Below are 12,945 nucleotides of genomic sequence, written 5' to 3'. Positions count from 1 at the left end.
TTTCTTCATAAGCTGTTGAGGTTTCTTCATATTAGCTCAAAGTGCCATCCAGATAATTTATTTGCTCCAAATCAAACCAACAACTTGAACACCGCCACAATTAATTTAGGTTAACACCAAATGAGAGAGATTTAACAATCTACAGGTTTAACTTTGTAAGTAACTACAGTAATTATTTCATGGTCTTCAAGTATGCCTAACTTGTTTTTCCCAAATTACTTTGATTCCAAAATACAGGCTGCAATGACAGGATAAACAACACCAACACCCCACTCCCCCCCCCCCCCCCCCTTTTTTTTATCTTTTATGTCTAGGCTTAATTGAGGGGAGGAGAGAAATGGGGAAGTAGGGAGAAGAATTTTATTTTCTTCTACTTTAATTTCCATTGTTCTTGAAGGGAATTTCTTACTGTCAAACTCCTTGCCAACATTTAAATGTTGGAAAATGCTCAATACCTTAGTAAGATCCACTGTTCTGTCAATGCAGTAAGACATCGTCTCTGTCTGACAAGCATCTGCATGAGGTGTGCAGTGAATCCTTTGCATCGTTCAATGCTACCTAGTCCAATATCCTAAAGAAAACAGATACAGAAAAAGTGGGAGCGAACAGTTAGATAAATAAGCAGACAACAACCTTCTCTGTGCCTCCATTTCATTTCACTGGGCAGGCTGAGAGGTTATAGTCTAACTGAACAAGTCTTAAAATGCAGACAAAAATTATAGTTATTACAGTTTCCCCCTCTTCATTTTTCTGCATCTTCCATATATCCTGCATACAAATTTGATTTTCAAGTAGCTTCTACAACAACAGTCATATTAAATTGCACTCCCCTCCAGCAATTCTTATCAGGAATTTAGTCCCAATAGTAAAACTACCTTACATAAATGATGATTAAAATCTAAAGAGATACCAGCTAAACTTTTACATTCATCACCACTGCTAAAACCACTTCCACAATTCATTTTACCAGATTTACTGACAATTACTTTCACTTCTTTCATTAGAAAGGATCCAATTTTAAAGCTTGAAGTAAATGTTCACAACAGAGCAAAACTGATCTCAGCTATGTTCCATTATTTATGCCAATGTCAGCTGTGACATTTGACAAGATCATGTTGTAAAACAAGGAGTGAAGCACAGCGAGAAGAGCAGTATCTGGAAGAGATCCCTTTTTCCTGGAACACTGCAAAAGCAGTACTGATTTGGTAGAACTCATTTGTTCCTTCTACTGATTTGGACCAATTTTTAAGCAAAGAAATGTATCGGCACTTTTTATGTTAGACACAGGCTCCAGTTATGTCAAATTATAAACCTCAACTGTTTTTTTCATGAGCAACAACTAATCCTGGTTTTGTTTTCCTAACAAGCTTTGATTCAGCATTTGGGGAGTTCATGCACAAAAATTAGCAATTTGGGATCTGCTGGGATGAAAGATACTGTGTATTTAACCGACTACTAACTTAGTTCACTGAACTGATATTGTTCAGTCATAAAACAACAGGTTTTAAAATGCTGCATTTAATGACTGACCCCAAAATAACGTATTTTGTATCATATTACAGAACATAGCATGATCTCACATCACCTTTTTACTATTAGAAAATTTCAGTCCAAACTGGTAAAATAAAGTTAACAGAAGTAGGACTTATATTTTTACTTCGGTGTTTTACCTTGGCAGGTGCTAATAATGCTGTCTGAAGTCTAGAGTGGCGTGCAAGTGACCTATAGAAGTACTTCTGGCATCCATCCCAGGCAGAAGAAATCTCTGTCAGCAACCTGACAGAGCACAAAAAGTCTGATATTAGAAAGGTATATAATTTCAGTACCTCAGCACACTGGAACCACCAGGTCAGCTCTTCAACCTAAAAAATTTGCTTACAATTTGTTATTTTGCAAATGCATTGATCCTGTAATTCTTCATTGTTTCCACAGGTATTCTAGTCTTAAGAAAACATTTAACTTTTTAAATAAACCCTAAGGAAACCCTAAGCAATAGCAGTAAAATCACTATCTTTGAGTATCATTTAACACTTAAATAGTGTTTGGTGGGTTTTTTTTTTCATGCAGCTAAATCCAGCTTGATGGGGAAGCCTTTATTTTGGCGTTGATGAAAGATACTATAAATTAAACCCTTACACCTGAGGAAGACAGTAACCAGCATGTCTCAATGACCACTTGCTGCTGGAAAAACAGAGAAACATCTAAAAGAGCATCTTTCCTCTATACAGGCTTTTCCAGAAATGCCCACTTTGAAGTCTATGCATTTTCTCCTGAAATATCTCATTAGTCAGTGAAGACAAAACAATTAGAGTAATCCCTGTAAATTACAACTCATCTTTAATAAAACTGTTAGCAGTCTACATTCTAATGTGATGCTAGTGAAGCGTCCCAGGCAAAGCTGGGTGGTGGAGGGTTAACTGAAATCTCATTCACAGTAACAATAAAAGTGAGGGTAGATTTATCAAAAGTGCAAATTAAAAACACTCTCTCTTGGTTGTATTTGCCAGTATGGTATGTACAGGATTTTCAAACTGAGAAGTAATGGGGGGAAGAGAAAGGAGTATCTAAAATCCTAAGTGAATTCCATTCCAGAAATTCCAGTCTAAATCCACATGCAATAGATTCTATATATTATAGCGGCAATTCATATGATCTAAAGGTTAGAAATACTGTGTACATACGTGGCATCCGGTTCATGTGTACAATTTCTTACACCTAATGCACTACGCAAGTCCAGTGGACGTAGGTAGAGTATTTCATGATAGTCTTTTGAACGGGACCAAGCAAGACCTTTCCGGTATGACAAACCTGGAATGACATTTGAACACACATCCTTTTAAGCCCTCACTCTTTTATATGAAAAATGTCACTCATGCAGTTGGTATTAAGATATAAAACCTTCTGATATAGTTTTTTTTTCCTGATGCTATCTGATCTTGACAGGTCTTTGAACATATTGCAATTTTTGTAATGTAAGAACACATTGTAGCTTAGCTATCTTCAGCTGAACATAGCTGAAATAAGACAAACATAGACCCATGTGTATAAAGGAGGTTTGTGGTAGTGGCCGAGAGAAAAAACAAAAAGCCTTGAACCTGGGGGCAGGCTACAGCCTGAGAAAGTTACAGCTATAAACATTTAAAACTCAATCTTAAGGCTGTTATTTTAGCTATTTTTAAAACTGGATTAAACATGCTCATTTCTCTCAAGCCAATTAAAACTCTCCTTTCAAAGTATCCTGAAGACAAGCAGAGCCTGTAATAAATATTCATTAGCTATCTAGGTTACGCTGCCATTTTTCCAGACAAAATGGAGAACAAGTCTTAAGAGCAACACTTTTCACTTCTCCTGGTCCTTTAAGAAAGCTGAGTTGGGGATCATCACCTCATTTTTAAGACATGAAAAGGCTGATGAATGAGGAAGGTAAAGGTGTCACCTGAAATCAAAGACAGAGCCCAGTAAAGAATTCAAATCCTATGTGTTAGTTTAATCATCACAGTATGCCATTCCTCCACCACAACCTTCACAGGGTAGCAATGGCAGATATCCCTTTGGCACCAGCGGGTGCAAAAAATGCCAAATACAGGAAAACTGTATGTGCTAGAAACCTCCCACTTAGATTCACCTGTGTTTGCAGTCACCTAAATACAAAAGGACCTTAATCTTCTGGGAACTATTTACTCAGTACACATATCAACTCATTTAAGTAGTATAAACTACAAACACTCAAAACTACAACTGAAGCCTCCTCCTGCCTCCCAAAAAGCATTTAGAACTTTTTGTTTTCATTTATTTTCCAAGTGCTGTGACACTTTGAGTTAGTTTGTTATCAGAATCATGCCTTCTCAGAACTCTTAACCATGTTTCCAAGCTTCCTTCTGCAACCATGAGAACAGAAATCTCTCCTTTTTTTGGGGGGGGACGGGACAGGAGGGGGATGGGACACTGGGGTAGGGAGGGGAGTGGAGAGAGAGAGAGAGAAGTTCTTAGGATCACTGCAGGCCAGAAGCTATGGCTTCCAAGAGAAGCACCAAAACACTAAACTCTCTTCAAAAAAGAAGAAACAAAATTGGCAAGTTACATTAATTTCTACTTCCGGCTATGACTTAGCAGAATGCTGTCAGACAGCTGTTTATTTAATACGACTGCTTACTTCTGCTGGTTTCTAAACTGCTCAGATGATGAATAATTTAACATAACACCAAAGGAAAAGGCAACAATTAATAGTTTGGGTAGGTCCTTTACCTTAAGACTAGCAAGGGGAGCAGTGGAGACTGGGCTGCTGAACAGGGTGCCTCCAACAATTCCCATCAATAGACCACTCAGTCTCCATGGCTCAACCACACCTCTACCAATCTGACCTCTGCCAGTCTGTCAATCAAGAGATGGGCTCTCATTCAAAGGAGCTAACAATTTCAGTTCTGGGTCAGAGAGTGGATACAAGATAATGAGCTTCCCTCTTGTTTCTAAAAGTGGGGCAGTGACTTCTGACTGGAGATAAAGTAGATTTCTGCTTCAGAAAAGCTACTGTTGTACATCTAATGGAATGTAAGAAGAATAGAAGGTATTTGAGAGGGCTAACACACCAGGCCTTATAGTCAACAGACGAAGAGAAAGAGACTTAAATGCTTCTACGTATCAGTGGCTCAATGACTTCAAGAACATAGTATTATGGTGGGTTTAGATGTATTGGCAAAAACGGTAAAATGCTTAAGAACTTTGTACTTTTAAACCAAGCACATTTTTATTCAATGCTTACCTGTTTTAGCAAGGCTTTTAAAGAGATCTGACAAAGCCCGTTGCTTCTGCATCTGAATATGCTTTGCCTCTGATTTCTGCTTCTCCTTATCTGCTGTCTGATCAAATGTTAGATTTTGCAGTTCAGCTACAGAAACAATGATACCACCTGTACAGAAGACAGCAGGGACAGGTAAGAGATGTGAAAATTTAACGTACACAAAGCAGCCATGGCAAGATAGTCTTGGAAGGGAACTATCTACACTTTTTCCTGATTTGTTCCATTTATGTTACAGAGGTCAATTATGGTACGGAAATCACAAGAATACTCAACCTGTGAACTGGTCAAGATCTTCCACCAGACTTAAGAATGAACTGTTTTCTGTAACTGTGGTACACATTTTCTTCATTTTTTTAGTAAGCTTAGGCAGACGATACTGAAGAGATTCTGTATGAAATGTAATGCCATCCTGACATTCTTCTGGGAGCAACCTCTGAGAAAAAAATGAAAGAAACAGTCCAATTATACACACATACTCAAAACTGTCTTATTTGACCATTAAGAGTAAATCGCTGCAAAATCAAGGGCTAAATTCTGCATTCATCTGAAACCCCAGAACACGTCCACGTGATCCTCTGAACAGTTCAGCACCAACACTTGAAGACAACATGAAACTGCAACAAGTGAAACCAGCAACCCTGCTGATTATCAGTAACAGGCTTGCAAACAAACAAACCACCAACCAATACACCAAACCCACAACCAAACACATTAGATTTGCATCAGATTTCTGCCACCTCCCTCTACCCTCCTGACTTGTCACAGGACAAGAGCAAGATCAGCCACTCTCCTGGTCTGAAGAAACAGAACAAAGCCTTGGAAGCTGAGAGTCACCAAGCATTTCCCACTCACACCCAAATTCTGATGAGTTATGACGTCTCCTTGCATCTTATTAATAAAAACTAATGGATGTGAACAGGAATCTATTTCAGGAAGAAAATTAGTTGACTTCCTCTCCAAGCTGCACAATTTAATTAAAGACACACTAAACTGTGGCACTGTGGAGTAGGATTTACCACCTATCAGCTAGTCCAAGGCAAATGTTTGCAGTACACAACAACAAATGTATGACAATGTAGTGCATTCCCCTATCAGGATTCAAGCTCAAAGTAACTTTGTATTTAGTCAGAACTCAGATATGCACAAATCCTACAGCTACATGATCGTTTGTCTGGGTCCCTGTTTAGAAAAAAAGGGTGGTAATAATTTCAACTCCCAGTCCATATTACTGCACTGCAGTGAAGTAACAAATTGCTGCAGACAATAAGCAAGCAACTTGGAGATGAAATGTGTAACTGCCATCATCTCTATATTAGAGCATAGATATTGTGCCAAATCAATACCGAACATGCTTGTCTTTCCATGCTGCATTCCCACCCATCTGCAGTGTTTCATAACACTGAACACAAGACAAAAAAGTTGGCAATATATTCAACAGATTTCACACTTACATAAGATTTTTCTGCATAAATCAGTGAAAAGCAACATATAGATGAGAATAAATATCCTTCCCACACTTCGAATAAAGAATACAGTCACCTTGGCAACATCTGTTCTAGCAGACAGAATTTTTCTTAATGTGTTGTTTAGCCTCTGAACTTTGGTCTCTTTGTTCTCAGATTCTTCCTGCTTTTGCAAGCAGTCCAGCTGCTCTTCCTTACCAATTTCCACCAAGGCAGGCTGACATGGCTCATCCAGAACAGCTTCAAACTTCTTCATGAATTTAAAGAGGGTCCTAATTACCAAAGGAAAGCAAAAATGTTACTGGGTTTTATAATCCTGGAAATCTCTCAGCTGCTGGAAATAAATGTTTTCACTGTATTATGAGCAGAACAAATTTTCTGGCATTCAAATTTAACATCATAGAGAAATCATCTAGAAGGATGTTTCCAAGTATAGAGCTTAATTCCAAACTCTGAGTTACCTGCGTATTTTTTCAACTGATTGTTTTATAGCCCAGAAGCTGACATCATTCCACTTTGAAATTTTCACAAATTCCTATTAGAAAAATAAATAAATCAATGGGATTACTTACATAAATGCAATGAAGTATTTGCACATAAAAGATTATCTTTAAAGCTGATCAGCTATAATGATCCGGCGGTCTTAAAATGCAAGACATTTTAGTAAGCGAGCAAATTATTGCATAGGCATCTTATTCTATTTATAGATGTGTTTACGCTAAAACTGCTGCATAGCCAAATGTTGTGAAATCCAAAGGAGCTTTGCTACTGGGTGTAAACCTCCATGGCTAAATGGGACTGACCAAACATTAAAGACTTCAGCCAACCCCCCCACCTCAAAAGTAAATTCCTGCCAAAGAAAATGTAAGGTATAGTAGGGATTTCAGTGGCCAACAGAGCTATTATAATAATTATACATTATATTATAATAATATAATAATATCTGCTCCACTGTTCCTTTGACTAGATCAATATGTTGTCTGAGTGAAGTTTCCTTTTACCTTAAGTTCCTTTTCTATAGGTTGACGAAGTTCAGTGATTCTGGCCTCAACACACTCTGAAAACTGCTTATAATAATTGTATAGATTCCACAAGATGCTACACAGAACGTCTGGAAGGGACAGACAATAACAAGCTTCTTTTAAAACACAATATTCTTCAGTATCAAGAGAAGAAATGCATCCCGGGGTTTTTTTGCAATCATGAAGTTTAGCAACACCAAAAGATGGGGTAAACTGACCAACAGTATTCTTCATGAAAACGGGAAAAACAGCCGCATAGGCTTGAGTTGTATTTATAAGCTTGGTGATCTGTTTGGAAAGTCTTGGATACCCGATCGTCAGGTTGTTGTAAAGAAGACTCAACACATGTAATGCTAACTTACCCTTTTCTGCCACTTGAGGCATCAGCAAGACATGGCAGTGGAAAACCAGTAGTGCTTGAAGTCGTGCATGAAACTCTCCCAGCGTGGATCCTTCAATGAAAGCTTGTAGCATGCTGACCAGCGTTTTCAGATCCATTTGCTCAGTTTCTGAACATTGCACCAGAAATTTAGAACCAAAGGGGGAGAAAACAAAAACAACCCCCTACACGAAAACTGTTGTCTGCTCTTTGTAAACTTCCAACTAAATACCTGGTGTCTATGAGGAAAGGGGTGGGGTGGGGGAAGATAATTCTAATTTAATAGTAAGTAAAACCAACAAACACCACACTGGAAGAAAGGAGAGGTGACAATGGAGGCAGCAGTAAGATAGCGACCAAGGAGGCCAGCTACATGTCCAATTTCAGAGTGCATCAAGTATTTAAAGAATACCTGGCTACTCTCTATGAATGAATGGCTTATTTGGTCATGATGAGCCATACTATAAATTAGTCACTGCCAGTTCCTTAACTCCTCAAAATCATCAAGAGAGAAGGAGATCTTGGAAGAATCTGGTAGAGAATATAGTGTCTTTAGAGCATTACCTATGGAAGATGACATGCTGTCCACTTAGAGATGTAAAATAACCCAAGGATACAAAGCTCATCAAGTAAGTGCATTAATTAGTCATGAGATTGGAAGAACCCTGCCTCATGTGAGAGGATGCTACTTTCATCTTAAAATTTCATTAAATTTTGGGGAGGCAAGGGACTGAGAGCTATATTCTTTCCCCTATTTTATGTAACGTGAACACCTGCAGACAGATTTGCTAGGAACAGTATGTACCAAAACATAATTACTGTAAGAATTCTTTAGGCTTCATACAGAATGTTAAAAGCAGTTCAGCTGGGATATGAATTACACTTTGTGCAGTTAAAAAAAATGAGGTGACTCTTCCAGCTGCAGATGGAGGCCTCCTACCCTCCAAATCTGTTTGAAATGTTTATATGTTCATGACATGCAGCTACCAAAGTTCTACTTTCTTTTAGATGCTTTTTACAGACATCTTTTCTTTACATAACCTACAATGTCAGCCCTATGAGAGACACAGGTGGTTCCAGAAGTAAATACCAAGCAAAATTCACTCTACATGGAAGACCCTATACAGTCATGGATTTTACTGTAGGGCAAAGGGTACAAGAACTACACCTGAAAGTGCATTGTCAAACTCTGGCATTTAGGACCTTAATTATGGATCCTTAGTAATTGCTGGAACTGCATCACACATTTGTATAAGGACAGCACTTACCTTCTGTGTTTGCCTCTGTCTGTTCTTGAACATATGTCTCAATCATCTGATAGATTGAGAACCAGTGTTTTGTGGATTTCTCTACATGCTGCTTCATAATATTGTCCAAACTTACTGACCAGCAACTGGAAACAATAAGCATGGGGAGAGAATAAAAAAAATAAAGCAAAAATATTGTGGGTAGTTTGGACTCCAAAACAACACAAACTTTATTCTCTATTTCTACTAAAGGAAAATTTTGCAGGCTGGAATAATCTGCATATATGCTTAATATACACAATCAATTCTTGAGGATCACTGCTTTGCCACTATTATTAAATATGAGAGAACTAGGGACAGTAAAACAAAATCAGAGCCAGGTTCAGAAGTTTCTTTTCACAAAACTTGAGGTAGCCTTGTGGAATTCCTGATCATGGCATACTGTGGATATAAAAATTTTACATAGTCTTAACAGGAGACTGGACAATAATTTTTAAGGAAAATTTAACGGGGGTTGTTAAATAGACAAAACACTGCAGGCTCAGTAAACCCTAGGATGAAACAGGAGAACACTGGAAAAATATTAGGATAAAGTACTGTAGTTATCTGTCCTGCTTCTACTCCTCCTGAGGCACATACATAGGGTCACCATGGGCTGGACATGCTCATTTGAGCCAGTACAGCTACCACTTTGGGGTTTTCCCCATATTGTTACTAGGACAGCCACAGCCTGCCCCGCGCCCCCACCCCCCCCGTTACAGTATCTAAGAAAAAGCGGTAGGGAAGGACAGTTCTTACTTCAACTCCAATCTACGCCACTGAATAATCAGCTGTGTGACCAAATCAAGATGTTTTCGCAAGGACAAAGCTCGACTAGCATTTTCCTCCCAATCCTGGGGAAAAGAAAATAAAAAATTCCCCTTTATACAAAGCCAGGAATTAGTCTTTGCATGGCAAGACTCATGCAGTACTTTGGATTACGTTCCTGCTCCTTAATCTTACAGCACGGAGCAAATTCACTTCCCCAAATCCTGACAAACATACAGCTTTCAGTTGTTTTTATCACGGTACCAATACAAATAAGGAAATATAGAAGAGAAAATAAAAGTTTCCCTTAGCTATTTTCTTACCTGTGCCTTTGCAAGAAGAATTTCCAAGCCATTCAGGAACTTTGAGAGAGGACTAGACAGGGGAAAACTCCGGATTCTGTCCATCACAACTAACAGCTGCAGAATAAAAAAAACAAGCGTTCAACCTACAGTAACTGATCTTCAACAGAAGCAATCATGAAGTTAAGCTAATTTTTATTAGCATAACCCTTCTCTGCAAGAGGTAAGGATTTTTTTTTTTTTTTTAAACTTCCTCATTTTAGTACAAGCTCAGTAGTAGTTCAGTGAAGGCCAGTGCACTCGGGGAAAGGAGCACAAATGACCTAATGCAAAGAGTTCCTATCAATTCTGAGTTTCTGCATTACTCTAAGAAACATAACCAGAGGGCCACACAGGCCCTGTAAAGTGGGACCAAAAATATCTGTTTTAAAGCACTATGAAAGAAGCATTTTGGAAAAAACAAACACCGCCCCCCCTCCCCGCCCGCCCAAAACCCCAAACCAAACAAAAAAACAGGAGCCCAAACAGCAAAAGACCTCAAGAATCTTTGAGGTATGGCAGGTTGCAGATTGTTTAAAGCTGTAAGATCAGAGTAGGCAACGAATACCCTTAACATTTCATAAATAAAATAGAACAGCTAATAATCCCTCTTAAGAAGAAAAAGGTATGTCTTCAAAACATCTGTGTAAGTAATACAAACATCTAGGCAAGTGTATGAGTGCACATGACTATGCATATCTATACAGATATTTACACACAAATGCAATTCTAAAATGCTCCAGTTTTCCCCAAACATTTGTTGAGATGTTTTTACCTGCACAAGTACTGGATGCTCCGGCCATTCCTGCAGTAGCCCATTTACTTCTTTAGCAAAATTATCAAGTACAGGTTGGCATTGTCGCACTTGCTGAACATTAGGATGCTGGTAGAAGTCATATGGGCCATCCTGCTGCAGCACAAGATCTGAAGTTAATTCCTCAAAAAAGGTATTGTGAAGAAGAGTGCTAACTAGAAGTTGGCTTCCCAAAAGACTATCATTCATTTCAGCACCTAGGAAGCAAAAAAAGGAAGACATCACGCATGCTACTAATTCTTTTTTGGCTGAATAGAAAAAGTTGTTTGGTTTTTTTTTTTTCTTTCTTTTTTTTTTCCTGTATCCCAAGCCTTAGCATGTTATGTATTACAAGGATATAAGAATGTGACACACATAAGCAATGAGATGAGAGTAGGGAAGAAAAAAGACATACTTAAAGTTTACATCCTATATTTTATCAAATTTTTGTATAAAAATAAAAATCGGTATCCTAAAGGTGAGCTACAATCCTGTCAGAAGACCACAGTTCCTCTGTGCATAAATTCACATCAAGGAGGTATTTACTACAAAATTAGTAGCAAGACTCTTGCCCTGGTTTCGGCTGGGATAGAGTTAATTGCCTTCCTAGTAGCTGGTATAAGTGCTGTGTGTTGGGTTCAGTATAAGAAGAATGTTGATAACACACTGATGTTTTCAGTTGTTGCTAAGTAGTGTTTAGACTAAGTCAAGGATTCTTCAGCTTCCTATGCCCAGCTGGCAAGAAGGCTGGAGGGGCACAAGAAGTTGGGAAGGGACACAGCCAGGACAGCTGACCCAAACTCAGGCCAAAGGGGTATTCCATATCATGTGACGTCATGCCCAGTATATAAACTGGGCGGGGAGTGGGGCTGGGGGGGATCGCTGCTCGGGGATTAACTGGGCGTTGGTTGGCGGGTGGTGAGCAATTGCATTGTCCATCACTTGTATATTCCAATCCTTTTATTATTATTGTCATTTTAATATTGTTATTATTATCATTACTAGCTTCTTCCCTTCTCTTCTATTAAACTGTTCTTATCTCAACCCATGAGTTTTACTCCCCCCCGCCCCGATTCTCTCCCCCATCCCACTGGGTGGGGGGAAGTGAGTGAGCAGCTGTGTGGTGCTTAGTTGCTGGCTGGGGTTAAACCACGACACTCTGAAAAAGTAATCCAACACACATACACAAAAAAATTATTCACATATTTTACACCTCGTGTATGAACACAAAAATAAGTTACTGCAGAAACTGCAGTCCTGTTGCATTATCTGCTTAACTGCACACATATACATTTATTAGATTAGAACTGAAATACAGTTCTGCTGTGAGAAGTCATGAAAACATTATCCTGAGGTCTTGCACATTGTTATGATGATTTTTCACACCAAGCATGCCAAAATTCAGGGTAAATATAATCAACCACTTTGTAAAAAATTACAGAAGCTCCATTAAAACTTAATTGCCAATTTTATGCCTGGGAAATTTCTGCAAGTGCATCATCTTCCACAGGATTATGCAGATGCAAGTGAGCAATGTTTCAGAATATGGAGTAGACTCAGTTTATTCTTAAACCGTGTTGGTCTTGCATATTAACAAATTGAATACAAATAAAATAATCCATAAAAAAAAAAAATCAAAGCATTCCAAGACAATTCTGAACATGGGACAAATTCTTTGGGGAAACCCCCCCCAGTTTTGTGCATTTTCCCCATAATAGGTCGTATCATGACCCGCAATACGATTAATTTGAAACAAATAATTGCAAAGCTAAACCTGCACATCTTAAGTATTGCTAGCAATCTTACCAATTAAAGGATAGAATTGTGACACCAGACATGCACCAGTCTGGTAACAGGAAATAAATGTACTGAAATAATGTTTGGCTTGATGAGAAGGCTGACTCTGTTGATACCACAGGGATCGAGCAAAGTTTAAGCACAACTCTTGATGAACCATCATTACTGTTTGCATAGAGCTCTTGGACAAAAGGGCTCTATCAACTTCCAGCTGGTCTTCCAATAGATCTTTAGTTTCCATTTTTTCTTCTAGGCTTGGCTGAGCTGTGATATCTTCAAAGTCCTGCAAATTACATGA

General features: G+C 38.5%; 1 protein-coding gene across 2 annotated transcripts in view; it reads right to left on the bottom strand.

The window, feature by feature from the left end:
* Positions 1–12,945, bottom strand: part of MDN1 (midasin AAA ATPase 1) — a 106,829-nt gene that overhangs the window by 21,182 nt on the left and 72,702 nt on the right. For both annotated transcript variants that reach the window (XM_052781511.1, XM_052781512.1), the window contains exons 65-78: positions 12,657–12,930; positions 10,833–11,068; positions 10,040–10,135; positions 9,708–9,802; positions 8,931–9,055; positions 7,646–7,792; positions 7,263–7,372; positions 6,723–6,796; positions 6,338–6,533; positions 5,072–5,231; positions 4,760–4,906; positions 2,682–2,808; positions 1,671–1,776; positions 456–571 (exon numbers count right to left, since the gene is read on the bottom strand). In XM_052781511.1, coding sequence (XP_052637471.1) covers positions 456–571; positions 1,671–1,776; positions 2,682–2,808; positions 4,760–4,906; positions 5,072–5,231; positions 6,338–6,533; positions 6,723–6,796; positions 7,263–7,372; positions 7,646–7,792; positions 8,931–9,055; positions 9,708–9,802; positions 10,040–10,135; positions 10,833–11,068; positions 12,657–12,930 — 2,009 coding nt within the window. The remainder of the gene's footprint in view (positions 1–455; positions 572–1,670; positions 1,777–2,681; positions 2,809–4,759; positions 4,907–5,071; positions 5,232–6,337; positions 6,534–6,722; positions 6,797–7,262; positions 7,373–7,645; positions 7,793–8,930; positions 9,056–9,707; positions 9,803–10,039; positions 10,136–10,832; positions 11,069–12,656; positions 12,931–12,945) is intronic.

This window comes from Harpia harpyja, chromosome 3, assembly GCF_026419915.1.
Source record: "Harpia harpyja isolate bHarHar1 chromosome 3, bHarHar1 primary haplotype, whole genome shotgun sequence".
Classification (NCBI taxonomy): domain Eukaryota; kingdom Metazoa; phylum Chordata; class Aves; order Accipitriformes; family Accipitridae; genus Harpia; species Harpia harpyja.
This window is presented reverse-complemented; position numbering and strand designations above follow the sequence as displayed.